This window comes from Microcaecilia unicolor, chromosome 10, assembly GCF_901765095.1.
Source record: "Microcaecilia unicolor chromosome 10, aMicUni1.1, whole genome shotgun sequence".
NCBI classification, from domain to species: domain Eukaryota; kingdom Metazoa; phylum Chordata; class Amphibia; order Gymnophiona; family Siphonopidae; genus Microcaecilia; species Microcaecilia unicolor.
The window spans coordinates 85938919-85957330 of NC_044040.1; the positions used below are offsets into that span (position 1 = coordinate 85938919).

Consider the following 18412-nt stretch of genomic DNA (forward strand, 5'->3'; position numbering starts at 1 on the left):
CATTCCTACTACATAAACCTGGTGTATTTCCAATAATAACTGAAATTGTGTATCATTATCTTCTGCGAGGACAAGCAGGCTGCTTGTTCTCACATGTGGGTCGGCATCCACAGCAATCCAGGAACGACAAATTCTTGCACAGCAAAGTTTTAAATGTTTTGCCAGAGCCTTCTGGAGCACGAACCGTGCACACACCGCTCATGCGCGGACAACTTCCTGCCCATCACGTGAGCATTCCTGCTCAGTTTTTCTTGTCCGGGGTAAGGTGAAGAGGTTTTTCCCTGTTCGCTTCACTGGCCCAGGAAAGAGAGTCTTTTGACGATTCGTTTATATTTCTTGTCTTTTATTGTTATTCGTTTGTTCTTTTTTTTTTTTAACCTGGTATTTGTCTTAGTTTTGGCCACTTTCTAAGTTTTCTTTCTTTTCGACGCGGCCGGCCTTAGGACGCGCGGTTGGGTTTTTCCCCTTTTGTGCCTTTACGTTTTTGGCACGAGCTCGTCATTTAATTTCGCCAAAGCCTTTTTTCCTTCCATGTCATCAAAGACACCCAGCAGCTTCAAATGTACTCTGTGCAACAGGACCATCTCGGGTACCGATACCCACACTTGGTGTATCTAGTGCCTTGGGTCCGATCATAGCCCAGCTGCTTGCAGTCTATGTCTTCGCATGAAGAAACAGACCGAAGCATCTCGAGAAGCCCAACGAGAGCAGCTTGGGCTTGGTCCGGTCCTTCGACATCGGTACCAAGGTCAGCAGCGTCAACATTGAGGGACGCATCGACGTCAGAAGGGAAGGTAATGGCTGCAGAATGACCAACTCATGCTGGGAGCAGTGAGGCATTGAGTGGGTCTCCACCTGTCTCGAGGCCTCCTGTTATGCAGGCACCCCGGGACCGACCTTTGTCGGACCTGGCTCCAAGAAGACATGAGGATTCCACGTCTTCCTCATCGGTACCGAGGAGTCTCGATGACAAGCGTCGAGAGAAGGCGAAGAAGCAACGTCATCGTTCTTCTTCGACACACAGTGCCGGGAAGCTCCAGGGTGTCGAGGGATTTGGGCCCTGCTTCCAGAGCTTCTGGAAGGGTTGTTGCGCCAGTCTGCTTCGGTGTCGGGGGTGCTTGCGCCTTCCGTACCGTCTGCTGCAGCGGCATCTGGCCCTTCGCCTGGGGCACTTATCCTATTCCTTTTGATAATGGAAATTTTGATAGTGGAAATTCATCATATGTAAAGATCCTGAAGAAGTTTTTCGAAACCCTGCAGTCGGACTCTTTATGATTTCACTTTGAGAGTTACAGCGGTAATGTTGAATAACCAGCCACAGTTCCAACAGGATACGTCCAACAGCGAGTTAACATAATTGGAGAGCAGCTGACTAAGCCGTGTGACAGAGTCGGCAACTATACGCTGATATGGACTGAATCCAATGTGGATGTGGTATTTCTGATCATACAACGCTAAGTGCCTTGATTTATTACATTTTCATTATAGCTAACAATGAAAAGTATGTTTCATTGTACATAGAGAAAGCACATAAGTGGTTAAGAGTGTTTTACTATAGCACTCAATTTTTTTTGTGTGCATGAGGTTGTTGGAGCAAGTGATAGGATTGACTCACTAGTTTCTTAAGTTTTGAGGAAGGTGAACATTTATTTTACTATTTGAAATTAAATAAGAGCACGGGTGTGCATTACCATGTATAAATTGAAAAGATTCTAAGAGAAGTTCTATGATCGAGAAGCTTGTCCACCCTTAGAGACGTAAATCACTTCGGTGTAGCCTCACTTGGGTGAGTTTATACTCTGAGAACTTTTTTTTTAAATTATTTTATTTATTCATTTTATATTACATTTATGTCCAATACATAAATGGGAAAGAAAAGAGAAAATATCAATTAAAACAAACATTAAGGAAAAATATCATCTTTGTTAGTCCACATTATTGTTCACAATTAGGGGATCCAAGATCAGGAAAACAATCTAAAAAAAAATAAGAAAAACATGGAATGGTTAATCTTACAATTCATATTTTCTGAGGGAGGAAGGTTAATCGGTAATTGCAGCCAGTACAGTGGTAACTAAAGGAAATTGCTGCAGAGGGTTCTTCATCTGTTCTTTCAACTCCACAAACTCTTGTAACTTCCTGGGTTCAACAAATAAGCAATCAGGAAATAAAACACTTACAAAGGAATCGCTCTAGGAAGGTCCCACCTAGGGCAATGATTCTTGGCTTAAAAGCCAAGAGTTCACACCTCCTAGTCTGCAATTCCCTTGATATATGTCATGAAATATATTTATCTTTGAACCCAAAAAAACTATCAGCCATATGCCGAAAATACAATTTCAAAACATTGTTCCTATCTAAATCAAAGGCAAAAGTCACTAATAATATAACTCTATATACAGGGTATTTTAGGAAAATTTATCTTTCTCAAGTTATTTTTCCTTAATTGGTTCTCCAGAAGTTCCAAATTTTTACAAGAAACATAATTGTCCTTCATTACCAGATTAACTGATTTTCATAGAGAAACCATTTCCGAAATCAAAGTCTTTATTTTTTTATCTTGGACTTCCACTTTGTTAGATAAGTATTGATATAATCACATATTTATTCCTAAAAAATTTTTGACATCTGAAGAAGAGAGTTATTCACACTCTGCAGCACTTCCCATAGTGCGTCCATTGTGACATTGTTTGGCTTCACCAGGTCCAATTTCTCCACAGAAACTGCTCCAGATATCTTCGGGGGGGAAGAGCTCACTCTCCAATCCCCCAGTTGGTTTATTATCCGGAGTCAATGCTGTGCCAGGACCTCCTCGGATCGCGTGAAAATCCTAACCCACTTCGGGCGTTTCTACTGTCGACCTCCATAGTGAAGCGTTACTGTTTCCTGGTCTTGGAGAGGTCATGCCAAGAGGGGGACTCAAAGTCACTCCCTCTCCACTGAGATTCGGCAATAAAGCCTTGCTGTTCCCCGAAGCAGGAACCGCTATCCCCGACGTTATGACCCCGAATCTCTCCAAAGTAGACTGAGAAGTGGTGGGAACCCCAGCCATGTTCGAGGGGGGGCAACACCACGGCTTTGCCTTTCTTCTTCCCCATTCTCTGGGGAGCGCGCCTACTTCTTCAGGTATTCTGGTGTAAAACGGGAACTCAACTAACGTACATCCTCCCTCGACGCCATGTTGGATCCTCCAGTTTGGGACACTCTTTGTCTGGTTTCTCCTCAGAGGCCTGTCTGATATGGGTAACCCTTCAACATAGCCCTCTGAGTCATTGAAACACGGAAGCCCCTCCACCACTTACAAGGTGGTGTCCCTTCGGAGGGGCTCTGAGAACTTCGTTAATATATTAATATATGATATTACATTTCAGAAAACTTTTGGGTCAATCCTTTCACAGGTATCGTCTCCATTATATTATACCCTGGTTTGTATAATTAGTTATTGAGATTTTTTACCAGAGGTAATTTGGGAAACCCCTTTTTGACAGTTGATATTACCATATGTGGCAAATGCACCTAGAGACCTGCCACGGGCACTTGCCATGGTAGGGGAATTTGGGAACCTATCGGGGCTGAGAGTTAACTGTTCTAAGTCGGAATTATTACCTCTATCGAGCTCTTCGGGAGACCCTGGGTTTGCTAGGATGCCCATACCGTCAGTCAGGGGGGTGATGCGATACTTGGGTATTTTCCTAAGTACAAATAATTTAACTTTATATAAGAGGAATGTGATTGACCATTTGGATAGAATCAGACAGCTGTGTGACAGGTGGAAGGACCTGCCACTTTCCCTGCTGGGTAGAATAGCCCTGGTAAAAATGATTTTACTACCTAAGATTTTATATCCGCTACAAGCAGCTCCAATTTGGGTTCTAAGGAGGGAGGAACGTCTGTTTCGTTCTATAATCCGCTCCTTTATATGGCGCGGGAAAGGGGCAAGGATAGGGCATCACAAGCTTTCCCTTATTAAGGAGGTGGGGGGCCTGGGCCTCCCTGATCTTCGCATGTATAATGTAGCGGTGCTGATGCGTTTTATCTTTAAGGGGATGGAAGGACGCTACCATTTTTTGCCTCGAGGTGGGTTAGATGAGTGGAGCTGCCCATGGTCTTTTATAAATCTAATCCATATACGTTCTAGCAGTAATCCCAAAATCACCTGTAAATTGGGATTTCTGAGGCCTATGAGGAGAGCGTGGATGTGGTGGAGAGGGCACCAGCAACGCTCCCCAGATGTTTCTCCCTTTTTGGTATGGTGGGTAATGAAGCATTTCAGCCGGGAATGGGAATCTCGGTATTTACTAAATGGAGGGAAAAGGGCTGTAGGAACCTGGGCCAGCTATTGGTAAATGAAATGGATTCCTTTGGTACTTTTGACCAAGTGAAGGGGAGATGGGATCTTCCAAATAATAACCTGATGCAGTTTCTGCAAGTTAGGCATTACTGGCCATCTCTGAGGGCAGAGCATGGAGATAAGTGGACATGGGGCCCCCTAGATAAGATCCTTCTTTGCATCCCTAATAAGTTAAATAGCCTCTCAACTTGGTACAAGATTTTAAATGTGAATATGCCTGTGGATGACATGGGTAGGTTGGCAGCCCAATGGAATGGGGAGTTAGATACTAACTATAACAGCCAAAAGTTAGGTGCACTTTTCTCCACCTTATATGAATTGGTTAAGGCAGCTGACTTGCAGGAGACGCAATATAAGATATTACACAGAGCATATATCTCTAGGACGAGGGCGGCACTCATGGGACTTTGGACAGATGATCAGTGTAGCAAATGTAAGAGTGGCAAAGGAACAATCCTTCATTCTTTTCTGGAGTGCCCAGTTCGGATGCTGACCAGGTACTTAATACTGTCACACAGCGGACATTAGAGTGAGACTATGCAACTCTGCTCTTGGGGAACAAGTCTCATTTAGTAGCCCAAGGCATTACACAACCATATAGGAGATTTTTGTATGTCTCACTACTGCTGGTTAGGAAAACTATCCTGCACTTCTGGACCTCTTCTGAGAGTATACCTGGGGAGGTGTGGCGTGTAAGGATGAGGAAGGTAGGCAAGCATGAGAGCCAGGTCTACTCCAAATCTTCCAAGCCCGACAACAGACAGTATGCCCATTTGTGGGCATCTTACCTAAACATGATCACTTGAGGGAAGGGGGGAGGGGAAGGAAAGGGGGGGTAGAGGAGGGAGGGGCAAATGATTGGTGGGTTATGTGGGAGTGAATGGGGTATGCTCCAGTCCTGCTCTAGAGGTTCCACCACCTGTTTTCTCTTGAGGCCAAACTTGGACAAGGCACAGGAGGGGTCATAGAAGAGGGGGTGCTGTCATTCTTACCGTGATTGCTGCTGTGCACTTTGCTCCTTCCGGGGCCACTTGTCACGGTCCAGCCATGGCTCAGACCAGTGGCAGCGTCCTTCCGCACCTGGAAACGCCCTCTTGGGGGAGCGCATGCCGCAACACGCTGGATTGGGGCTAGCAGCAGAATGTCAGGGGAGAGTTGTGCCTGGGCATCGTTGGGGTTGAGCACTCCTAAGGAAGCTCAGCCCTCCTTACAGTGTCTTCACAACAAAAAGCCTTGGTCCTGAGTTCTGGCTGTGCTAGTTCTCAGGTTCCAGTTCCACCTGGATTCTGTTTTCCTTCTATGACCTGAACATGTATACCTTGGAGGAAAAGAGAAACGGGTAACATGATACAGACGTTCAAATATTTGAAAGGTATTAATCAGCAATTGAACCTTTTTCGGAGACGGGAAGGCGGTAGAACTAGAGGACATGAATTGAGGTTGAAGGGGGGCAGACTCAGGACTAATGTCAGGAAGTATTTTTTCACAGAGAGGGTGGTGGATATGTGGAATGCCCTCCCGCGGGAGATGGTGGAGATGAAAACTGTAATGGAATTCAAACATGCATGGGATAAACACAAAGGAATCCGGTTTAGAAAGAATGGTTCCATGGAATCTTAGCAGAGATTGGGTGGCGACGCCGGGTTTTGGGGAAACAAAACGTGAGCTGGGCAGACTTCTACGGTCTACGCCCTGATCGTGACTGAATAGATAGGGATGGGCTGGAGTGTAATTTTTAAGGGGCTTCGACATTAGCTTCAGAACTTAGTACAAGAACAATACTGGGCAGACTTCTACGGTCTGTGCCTTGAGGAAAGCAAGGACAAATCAAACTCGGGTATACATATAAAGTATGTAAAATAAGTTTATCTTGTTGGGCAGACTAGATGGACTGTACAGGTCTTTATCTGCCGTCATTTACTATGTTACTATAAGTAGAGAGGTGTGGTAGCCGTGTTAGTCCACTCTTAAAGGTTATCAATAGAAATCAAACAAATCAAGCATGGAAAAGAAAATAAGAAGATACCTTTTTTATTGGACATAACTTAATATATTTCTTGATTAGCTTTCGAAGGTTGCCCTTCTACGTCAGATCGGAAATAAGCAAATGTGGTAGCAGATAGTATATATAAGAGAAACATCAAAGCATTACTTTGACAATCTGACAGAGTGGGAGGGTGGGGGTATGCATGGGGACATCAAAGCATTTCATTGATATTCATTGAGAATGGGTGTTGGTAGGTGAGAGGAGGGTAATAAACAGAGAAATAAACAGAGAAATACAGCTTATGGTTTATAATGGGTTAGAAAACCCAGATCCTTATTAAGTCATGTTTGTTGGGTGTCAAAATATTCAATCATTCTTATTTCAAAGGTCTTACGTTCCTGTATTGTTTTAAAATTACCTTTCAGTATTCTTACTGTGAAATCACTGGTGCAGTGTTGGCCCACAGGGGTGGGGGCTTGACTGGCACCGGCTATTTTCATGTGGTGTCTGTGCAGATTGAATCTTGTCTTAAGCATCTGGCCTGTTTCTCCAATATAGCATCCTTCGTTACATTTTTTACACTGAATGATATATACCACATTGGAAGATGAGCATGTAAAATAGTCCTTTATGTTGAATATTTTTCCTTTGTGAATGACTGTGGGGTCTTGTGAAATGTTTTGGCATAGTTTGCAGCTGGCTGGGTTACACGGAAACGTGCCCTTTTCTTTTTCCGTCTGTGTTGGAAGTTTTCCTATGTTACTATGAATGCTGAGAGCTGGAGAGGAGAGAGAGATGGTTTGTCAGTGTAAGATTGGGGGGAACAGGGTATAAAGAAAACTCAATGCAGAGTGTACCTTAAGTATGGAGTTCGTTTATGGTTCTTGGCTTTAAAAAATGTCATATTGTTCCTTGGCTGTATTCTATAGTGAGCTAATTGTGTTTACATTCTGTATTGTGCGAATAAAAATAAAAGGATGGTTTCCCTAGGCACCCTTCTTCCCATGATTCTGGAAAACGGTTGGCTATGCTCTCTGGACTTAGGATGCTTACACACACATCTCGATACTTCCAGCTCACAGGAAGTATCTTCGATTTCGGCTAGGAACACAGCACTTTCAGTACCGTGTACTGTCTTTTGGCCTGGCGTCTGCGCCCAGAGTGCTTACCAAATGCCTAGCTGTAGTCGCAGCATCGCTACGCAGACTGGGAGTGCATGTGTTTCCATATTTCGATGACTGGCTGGTGAAGAGCACCTCGAAGGAGGGTGCTCTGGAGTCCATGCGAATGACTATTCGGGTGCTAGAGCTACTGGGGTTCGTCATAAAAATTATCCCAAGTCCCATCCAAATTGGAATTCATTGGAGCCCTACTGAACACTCAGACAGCTCGAGCTTATCATCTCGAAGCAAGGGCAGACAACCTTCTGTCCCTGGTGTCTGTGGTTTGAACATCTCAGCAGGTCACGGCTCAGCAGATGTTGAGACTTCTGGGACACATGTCCTCCACAGTTCATGTAATGCCCATGGCACGTCTACATATTAGATCAGCTCAATGGACCCTAGCTTCCCAGTGGTTTCAAGTTGCAGGGGATCTAGAGGATGTAGTCCAACTGTCCACCAGCTTTCGGAATTCTCTTCAGTGGTGGACGATTCGATCCAATTTGACCATGGGGCGACCATTCCAAGTTCCTCAGGCAGGGAAAGTGCTGACGATGGATGTATTTCTCCTGGGGTGGGGAGCTCATGTAGATGGGCTCCACACTCAGGGAGCCTGGTCCTTTCAGGAAAAAGGTCTGCAGATCAACCTCCTGGAATTAAGAGTGATCTGGAACGCTCTAACGGCTTTTAGAGATCAGCTGTCCAACCGAGTAATCTTAATTCAGACAATCAGGTTGCCATGTATTACACCAACAAGCAGGGGGGGCACCGGATCTCGCCCTCTGTGTCAGAAAGCCGTCCAGATGTGGCTTTGGGCTCGCTGTTACGGCATGTTTCTCCAAGCCACTTATCTGGCAGGCGTAAACAACAGTTTGGCCGACAGGTTGAGCAGGATAATGCAACCTCACGAGCGGTCACTGAACATGGGCATAGTCCGCAAGATCTTCCAAGCCTGGGGCACACCCTTGGTGGATCTTTTTGCCACTCAGATCAATCACAAGGTCCCTCAGTTCTGTTCCAGGCTTCAGGCTCATGACAGACTAGCGTCAGATGCCTTTCTCCTACATTGGGGGACAGGCCTTCTGTATGCGTATCCTCCCATACCTCTAGTAAGGAAGACTTTGCTGAAACTCAAGCAAGACTGTGGAACCATGATCCTGATTGCACCCTTCTGGCCGTGTCAGATCTGGTTCCCTCTTCTTCTGGAGTTGTCCCACGAAGAACCATGGAGACTGGACTGTTTTCCAACCCTCATCACTCAGAACAAGGGGTCGCTTCAACATCCCAACCTCCAGTCTCTGGCTCTCACGGCCTGGATGTTGAGAGCTTAGAATTCGCCTTTTTTATTTTTAAACATAAAATTTTTATTGGCAAAATCAAAATTGTACAACTTATATGAAGCTTGCAAAATCTTTTATCCCCCCCCCCCCCCCCCCCCCACATCTCCCCTCTCAGTATTAAGACATTTGGGTCAAATCCCGAAATTTAGTCCATAGCTCAGAAGTTGTATCATATCTAACCACTCTTTTGTCCATGAGTTTTTCCATTTCCCCAATAAGGGATAGTTTCAAACTCCAGTCTTGCTCAGATGGAGCCTCCACCTTCTTCCAGTGGTTCGCGATCACACTTTTAGCCGCTGCAAGACATATTCTCTTAAAGCGTCTCTGCCACTTTACTGCACGCCTATAGCCTAAGCCTAACAGGCACCACTGCGGCTCACATGGAAAAAGTTTACCCGTATACACTGCAATCTTAGCTGTTACATTTCCCCAAAATAGTTGCAAACCAGTACAGCACCACCAAACATGTATAAAGGTGCCCACCTCCACTCCCACACCTCCAACACAGCTTTGGAAACATAGCATGCAAGCGCTACGGGGTAAAATACCATCTCGTGAGAACCTTGAAGGCATTTTCTTTTAACAGCACACAGTTTGAAGCTTTTTTAACCTCCAATATGATCGCCATCCATTCTTTTATTGTAAACTCCTTCTGCAGGTCCTGTTCCCACTGAGACATGTACTTATATTTCTCAAAAGTCCTGCCTCGTATAAATTTATACAGAATATAGTTCCCTTCATTTTCCCGATAGATCCCCACATATTCTCAAGTTCTTCATGTTCCTCTGGGTCCCCACTCAACCACCCTGAGTATACATATAATGTTTAACCTGTAGAGAGAAAAAACTGTCTGCATTCGTAACTTCACATTGCTCTTTAAGCTCTGCAAACGTTCTTAACTTTCCCTCTTCCATCAAATCCCTAAAACAAACCAATCCCCTCTCCGCCCACCTTTCCGCCACACGGTGCCCCATCCCTGCGCTGAACCCTGACTCCTCCCCCAATGTATGCATATGTGGATGTTTTTCTAGACTTCCAAAAACGAGTTCTAAGTGCTGCCCAAAGAACTAGTAAAGGGCTCGCAAATGTAGTAGAGGTCAGCTTACCATAAGTATTAGGAGGGAGAGAGGCCCACATAATCGATTTAAATCCATGTTTCTGCATACTCATCTGACTCAGGCCTACCACTACTGACGGGCTCTCCTGACTCCATGCAGAGATAAATTTTAACTGGGCAGCCAAGCAGTACCATTCTAAATTCGGTACCCCCTCCCCCCCAGGTCTGCTGACTGCCATAGCAGTTTCCTACTTTGTCTCGGTGCTCTACCCACCCCTCCCCCCCATATAAATTTCAGTACATCATAAGTACATAAGTAATGCCATACTGGGAAAAGACCAAGGGTCCATCGAGCCCAGCATCTTGTCCACGGCAGCGGCCAATCCAGGCCAAGGGCACCTGGCAAGCTTCCCAAACGTACAAACATTCTATACATGTTATTCCTGGAATTTTGGATTTTTCCAAGTCCGTTTAGTAGCGGTTTATGGACTTGTCCTTTAGGAAACCGTCCAACCCCTTTTTAAACTCTGCTAAGCTAACCGCCTTCACCACATTTTCCGGCAATGAATTCCAGAGTTTAATTACACGTTGGGTGAAGAAAATTTTTCTCCAATTTGTTTTAAATTTACTACACTGTAGTTTCATCGCATGCCCCCTAGTCCTAGTATTTTTGGAAAGCGTGAACAGACGCTTCACATCCACCTGTTCCACTCCACTCATTATTTTATATACCTCTATCATGTCTCCCCTCAGCCGTCTCTTCTCCAAGCTGAATAGCCCTAGCCTCCTTAGTCTTTCTTCATAGGGAAGTCGTCCCATCCCCGCTATCATTTTAGTCGCCCTTCACTGCACCTTTTCCAATTTTACTATATCTTTCTTGAGATGCGGCGACCAGAATTGAACACAATAATCAAGGTGCGGTCGCACCATGGAGCGATACAACGGCATTATAACATCCTCACACCTGTTTTCCATACCTTTCCTAATAATACCCAACATTCTATTCGCTTTCCTAGCCGCAGCAGCACACTGAGCAGAAGGTTTCAGTGTGTTATCGATGACGACACCCAGATCCCTTTCTTGGTCCGTAACTCCTAACGTGGAACCTTGCATGACATAGCTATAATTCGGGTTCTTTTTTCCCACATGCATCACCTTGCACTTGCTCACATTAAACGTCATCTGCCATTTAGCCGCCCTTTGTAGCTTTCCCAATTCCACCTTAGGGACCGGTATCGGCAAAGTCTGAAACAAGAATAACACTCGTGGTAGGGCATTCATTCTGATCGCTACTATCCTGCCCCACCACGATAGCCACCTACCTCCCCAAACTCCCATATCCTTACATATTTGCTGAAACAGAGGTGTGTAGTTAAGAGAATACAACTAAGACATCTCTGTAGGTATCTGAACCCCCAAATATTTAATGTTCCCCAGCCTCAGCCAAAAAGGAAAGCTCTGTGAAAGTTCTGCCATCCTTTGCTGTGCTATAGACACCCCTATCATTTCCGACTTATCGTAATTTATCTTAAAACCAGATATCCCACTAAAGTTATCCAACTCCACCATCAATATTGGGAGGACTAAACTAGGAGTTCTCATGTAAAACAGCATGTCATCTGCGAAAAGAGCCATCTTATGCTCAATGTCCCCTATATGGATTCCCTTAATATCTACCGACTCCCGCATCCTCTAAGCCAATGGTTCAATTGATAAGGCAAATAGCAGAGGTGACAGCGGGCACCCCTGTCCAGTACCCCTCTCAATCTGAAAAGCTGACGTGTATCCCCCATTTACTTTAAGACTTGTTGTCGGCCTCTCATATAACCTCTTTAGCCACCCTATCAGCCCAGAGCAATATCCCATATGATCCAACACCTCCCATAGATACGGCCATTCCACCCTATCAAATGCTTTTTCAGCATCTGTACTCAAAAGAGCTACCGGGTATGCCTTCTGTTGGGCCTCCCATACAATATTTAACGTGCGTCGAATATTATCAGCCACTTGCCTGCCTGCAACAAATCCAGATTGGTCTGAATGGATCAGTTTAGGCAATATCCTTCCCAACCTAACCGCCAACACCTTAGATAATATTTTTATGTCCAAATTTAACAATGAAATCGGTCGGTACGATCCACATACCGCAGGACCCCTCCCCGGTTTCAATATTAATGAAATCCCCACTTCATGTATACTGATTGGGAGTGATTGGCCACTAAAGCAGGCATTCCCCACCCTCGCCAGCAAAGGCTCCACCTCCCCAGCAAATAGTTTATAAAACTTAGCTGAGTAGCCATCAAGACCAGGCGCCTTTCCTCCCTTCAGCCCTTTTATAACCTGCATAATTTCATCAGAATGGAACGGGGTTTCCAGCTCTTTCCGATCTTCACTAGACAACCGTGGCATGTGTAGCCCGCCCAAGTACTTACGGACCTCATCTGTCCCTACCTCACTATATAGAGCTTGATAAAATTGAGCAAATTGGTCTCTAATTTCTCTATCTCGAAAATATAGCTGATCTCCAGGGCCTTTAATTTTTGTAATAGTTGAGGCCCGTTGTTGATGTCGCAAAAGATTAGGCAACATCCTACCCGGTTTATTGCCAAATTCAAAAAACTTTTGCTGAAGTACCTTTCTCATAAATTCCACTCTCTCCACCTGTAGTTTATCAAGTTCTATACGGCATTGTCGTAAATCTTGTAGGACCTTATCTGCCCCTCCCTCTTGGTGTCGACATTCCAAATACGCTAATCGAGATCTCCCTTGCTTCCCGTTCCCGCTTTCTTCTGGCTCTCCATTTTATGAGATGTCCCCGCACCACTGCCTTCAGCGCATCCCACAAATTCCCATCTGTGACCTCCCCTGTATCATTGACTGTACAATAACTCTGAATAACCTCCCGAATGTCATCACATACCTTTTTATCCCCCAATATCAGTTCATTTAACCTCCAGAAAAGTTGGCGTCTCTCCTCTTCCAATCCCTTCAACCCAAGCTCAACTGGCGCGTGGCCTGATATGGAGATGGAGCCTATTTCTGAGTCAGTTACATGTTTCCACCATTGGTGGCTGCACCAAATCATATCTATTCTAGTATAGGTATTCTGTAAATGGGGAAAAAAAAGTATATGACCTCTGTCCTGGATGTTTAAGTCGCCAGACCTCCACTAAGTCTAACTTAGAGGTGAGAGACTTTAATTGCTTACAATGTGCTATATGTGCACTACTCATCCCTTTGGAATGATCCATAGGTGACATATATATATTAAAATCTCCACCTAGTATCATCCCCCCTTTCTTGAATTGGAGAAGAGATTCCGAAACTTGAGCAAAAAACTCTCCCTGCCTGAATTGGGTGCATACAAATTAACAATAGTCACTTCCTTCCCATACAAGAGTCCCCTAACTGCCAAGCATCTTCCCATGTCATCCCTATAAACATCCTCTTTCACAAATGATATCCCTTTACGGATGTAGATTGCTAATCCTCCCACCGTACCCCCTCATATGTCGAAATGCAATATGCACTCACTATATGCCCTATTTTTAAGTAGATGAACATCTTTCGTTCTTATATGTGTTTCTTGTAACAATATGATATCCCAATGGTTTCTCAACAACTCACGATGTACCAAGCTACGTTTTATCGGTGAATTCAACCCATTAACATTCCAGGACCCCAAATTCTAACCCTTTTCACCCATCCCACCCCCATTTCCCCTCTTGCAGAGCAGATATACTATCTGTCAGCTGGTAACCTTGAGGAAATAACTCCTCCCCAGAGCAGACACCCTATTTTCCCTCCTTCTCTATATATCCCGGTTCCATCCCTCGCCAAGTCATAAAACATTTCCCCCCTGTGCATTGAAAACCCAACATGACTTTAAACATTTTACCTTGATCCTCTTTTCCCCGTCCCCAATGATTTACAACCTATCCGTTAATCATCACACTATTAAGTTAACAGCAAAATTCTTAACATATATTTTTCAATACTTCCTATCAGGTCACTCAGTCTGCTGCTGGGGTCTGTGGCGAGATCTCTCTCCTGATGCCCATTTTTTGCCAGGACTGCCCCTTCTTAGCCTTTACTGTTTTGGTAGAGGCTCCCTCTTGGGGCTCCAATGGCAAGTTTTTACAGCCCAGCTCTTTCAATATCTTCCATGCCTCTCCCAACATGACCACCCGACGAGATTGGCCCTCTATGGTGAACTGGAGACCAAAGGGAAAGACCCATCGATATCTGAAGTTGGATTGCTGAAGATATCTGGGTTAACTCACGAAATTCTCTTCTCCTTTGAAGCGTTCCCGTTGCCAAATCTTGAAACACTGAAATTTTTTGATTCTCCCATATGACCTGTCCCAATGATCTCGCCTTCCTCCAAATCATATCCTTTACCGTGTAGTCATGGAAGTATACCACAACGTCTCTGGGTTGTGTATCCCTTCTGGGTCCCAGACTCCTATGCACTCTGTCAAATTTTATCTCAGATTCAGTGCCACTCGTTTGTCCCTCTCCGCCAGACTCCATGATTCTTGCACAGATTTCCCTGACAGTCTTAGCACAATTAGTGTTCTGCTCCGTTTCAGCGACTCCCTTAAATCTCAAATTAGATCTTCTAGAGTGATTCTCTAGGTCTTCAAGATCCAGCTTAATTTTATCTTTCTCTGCTTTCATGAGCTTAAGTTCAGTTCTGAGCTCCTGGACCTCTCCCTCCACGTGCTCCAGCGTTTCCTCCGCTTGTTCGACTCGGGTCCAATTCTCTATCATCTCCTTCTGAATGTCTGTTACAGCCTCCTTTATTGTTTTCCTGACAGCCGACATTTCAGCCTTTAGGGCTTTGAACCACCTCGTTACCTCCTGCTTGGTGAGCTCGGTGTCACTTTCTAGCTGCTCCGCTCGGCCCTCCGTCTCCAAGTCTACGGCGGCCATTTTTCCACGCACTTTGTGCAGAGTGCGGTCCAATTTTGCTACTTGCTCCCTCTGGTCCGCCGAGTACTTGAACTTTTCCAGTCTTTTCCGAGTCACCATCTATTAGTCTCCTCTCCGACCACCACTGTATTTCTCGCAAAGTTTGAGGAACCGGGAATCTCACGATTATTACACTGCTCCAACGGAGCTCCGATTTCAGGTGTCCATCACTGACGATGACGTCACTTCCTCCCCCCAGAATTCGCCTCCTTGGGTCTTTCAGAGAGTGTCTCCGGAGTCTTGCTTGTTTCCAGAAAAGATTCCACGAAGAAGTCTTATTCTTTCAAATGGAGGAGGTTTGCCGTCTGGTGTGACAGAAAGGGCCCTAGATCCTCTTTCTTGTCCTACACGGACCTTGCTTGAATACCTTCTACACTTATCAGAGTCTGGCCTCAAAACCAACTCAGTAAGGGTTCATCTTAGTGCGATTAGTGCCTATCATCACCGTGTACAGGGTAATCCTATCTCTGGACAGCCTTTAGTAGTTCGCTTCATGAGAGGTTTGCTTTTGTCAAAGCTCCCTGTCAAACCTCCACCAGTGTCATGGGATCTCAACGTCGTTCTCACCCAGCTGATAAAAGCTCCTTTTGAGCCACTGAATTCCTGCCATCTGAAGTACTTGACTTGGAAGGTCGTTTTCTTGGTGGCTGTTACTTCAGCTTGTAGAGTCAGTGAGCTTCAGGCCTTGGTAGTGCATGTACCTTATATCAAGTTCCACCATAACAGAGTAGTCCTCTGCACGCACCCTAAGTTCCTGCCAAAGGTGGTGTCTGAGTTCCATCTGAACCAGTCAACTGTCTTGCCAACATTCTTTCCACATCCTCATACCCACCCTGGCGAATGCAGTTTGCACACCTTGGACTGCAAGAGAGCACTGGCTTTTTATGTGGAGTGGCCAAAGCCCTTTAGACAGTCCGCCCAGTTGTTTCTTTTGATCTCAAAAGGAGGGGAGTCGCCATCGGAAAACGCACAATCTAATTGGCTAGCAGATTGCATTTCCTTCACTTACGCCCAAGCTGGGCTGACTCTGGAGGGCCATATCACGGCTCACAATGTTAGAGCCATGGCTGCGTCAGTGGCTCACTTAAAGTCAGCTTCCATTGAGGAGATTTGAAAGGTTGCATCGTGGTCATTTGTCCACACATTCACATCTCACTACTGCCTTCAGCAGGATGCCCGACGCAACAGTCGCTTTGGGCAGTCGGTGCTGCAGAATCTGTTCGGGGTTTAGAATCCAACTTCACCCCCCCCCCCAGACCCACTTTTCTTCTGTTCCAGGCTGCACTCTCAGTTAGTTGTTTATGTTTCAGGTCAATCTGTGTTATGTCCTCGCCGTTGTGAGGCTCAATTGACCAATGTTCATTGTTTTGAGTGAGCCTGGTTGCTAGGGATACCCCATATGTGAGAACAAGCAGCCCGCTTGTCCTCGGAGAAAGTGAAGATACATACCTGTAGCAGGTATTCTCTGAGGACAGCAGGCTGATTGTTCTAACAAACCTGCCCACCTCCCCCCTTTGGAGTTGTTGTTTATTATTTACTTTTTGATTAAACTGAGCGGGAATGTTCACGCGATGGGCAGGAAGTCGTCCGCGCATGCGCGGTGCACGCAGTTCAAGCACCAGAAGGCTCTGGCAAAACTTTTTTTAAATTTTGTTGTGCAAGAATTTGCCATTCCTGGACCACCGTGGACGCTGACCCACATCTGAGAACAATCAGCCTGCTGTCCTCGGAGAATACCTGCTACAGGCATGTATCTTTGCTTTCTCAACATACCAAGTTAAAAATATTTCTTAAATTATCATAACACAATTTACAATGTCACTATCAAACTGGAACCACCGGTATATAGGATGTAGTCACATAGTTAACATCCTCCTGTGTAGCTCCACCTTTAAGGTCTAAAGCCCAACCAGAAAAGAAAAAGAAATCTCAAGAACTAACTTGGTTAAGAAACTAAATCAAATGGCCTTTAACTAATTATCATAAATAAATCATTTAACTACTTAAATATTCAAAGTTGCCCACAAAGGGGCACACTAAGGGGCATTACACGTCCCTTAAGCATACCCCAAAGAAGGCACGCTTTTTAGTGATAACACAATCTGCATTTGATGATGTCAGTTGTAGGTGGGGCTAAGCTGTGCCATCACAGCGCAATAGAATTAGGCACAGTAGTTGTATGAGAATCAGCAAAGCAGCAGTCCTGAAGAAACAGCCATAGTTGATTGAAAAGCAATGCTGATAAAGTCTCACAGTAGTTGCGCTTTTCAGCGGTAACACAATCTGCGCTTGATGGCATCAGCTGTAGGTGGGGCTACGATGTGCCACCACAGCCCGATAGAATTAGGCACAGTAGGTATATTAGAATCAGCAGAATCACATCCTCCAACCACTGTTTTCTAGTCATCCAATCTATCACACACACTATCCACCTTTCTCCAGGCTGGGGGCATGCCTTAGTAAAAGGACCCCTATGCGATTTGGATTGAGTTAAGTTCCAGAGAACACACACATTCAGTATGGTGCTGGTGGTCAGCCATAGACCTTCTTCCGTTGCAGTTTAAACCCTGTGATTTGATGACATCATCCATTTAAGGTAAAATGGAGTTTGCCAAATTTAAAGTACAAATGAAAAATTTCTAAATAAAAGGATCTCAAGATTCTCCCGAAGAGGGTATGAGCTACTGAGAAAGAAGATAAAGAATATGGAACGCAGGGAGCCTCACAAAGTGATAAAACTTTTTTGTTATGGGAGCCTCACAAAGTGATAAAACGTTTTTGTTATGGGAAAACACAGTGTGAAGATGTACGATGCCAGATTCACATGAGCATTCTAGTCCTTCATAACTCCAGCCAGTGTGGCCAATTCACCCTTCTCCATGAAAAGATTTTTTTTTAAAATGCAGAGTCCAGTACAACTGCCACGCGACTGCTCTTCCTCCCTTAAATTTATCAGCTTATTATGCTAATTAAAAGAAGATATCTGCTTCAAGAATATTTATTTTAAGCACTGTTTAATTAGAAGCATTTACTAACCTGATCAATGCTGAAAAATCCAGCCGATTGTAACACCTGACACAATGATTCCACCAATTTGGTTTTATCAATTGGATCCATTCCTTTATTTACAATTTCAAACAAGCAGTCACATGCTTCTTCACGTAGAACTTCTACTGACATGTGACCTAGCAGCATGTTTATAAACCTGTTTAAAACAGAAGACCAATTTAATCTTAATAAATTATAAAGCTAGATGTATGAAAATGTTTTTTCTCAAGGTAGCACCTGAAATTCATATTTGCTTCAGTCACTCTTGCAGTTTGTGCTGTTCTCAAAGCCTATACTGGACTCCACTTCATGCAGAGTGTCTACACAGCCCAGAGGCATTCATGGCAATTTCACACCTTATCAGGTGTCAGCTTTTAAGTCACTGACAATGTCCAATGAAAATGTTCATATTCTAGGTAAGAGCAATGTTTATCTTTTCTTTAGCCTCAGTTCTTTCTATGAATCCTTTCTCCATTTTTCCCTCCCTTCCCTCAG

At 44.6% G+C, this 18412-nt stretch overlaps 1 protein-coding gene across 2 annotated transcripts in view; it reads right to left on the bottom strand.

Moving 5' to 3' along the window:
* XPOT (exportin for tRNA) overlaps nt 1-18412 on the bottom strand; it is a 645960-nt gene that overhangs the window by 322870 nt on the left and 304678 nt on the right. For both annotated transcript variants that reach the window (XM_030215950.1, XM_030215951.1), the window contains one exon: nt 17906-18074. In XM_030215950.1, coding sequence (XP_030071810.1) covers nt 17906-18074 — 169 coding nt within the window. The remainder of the gene's footprint in view (nt 1-17905; nt 18075-18412) is intronic.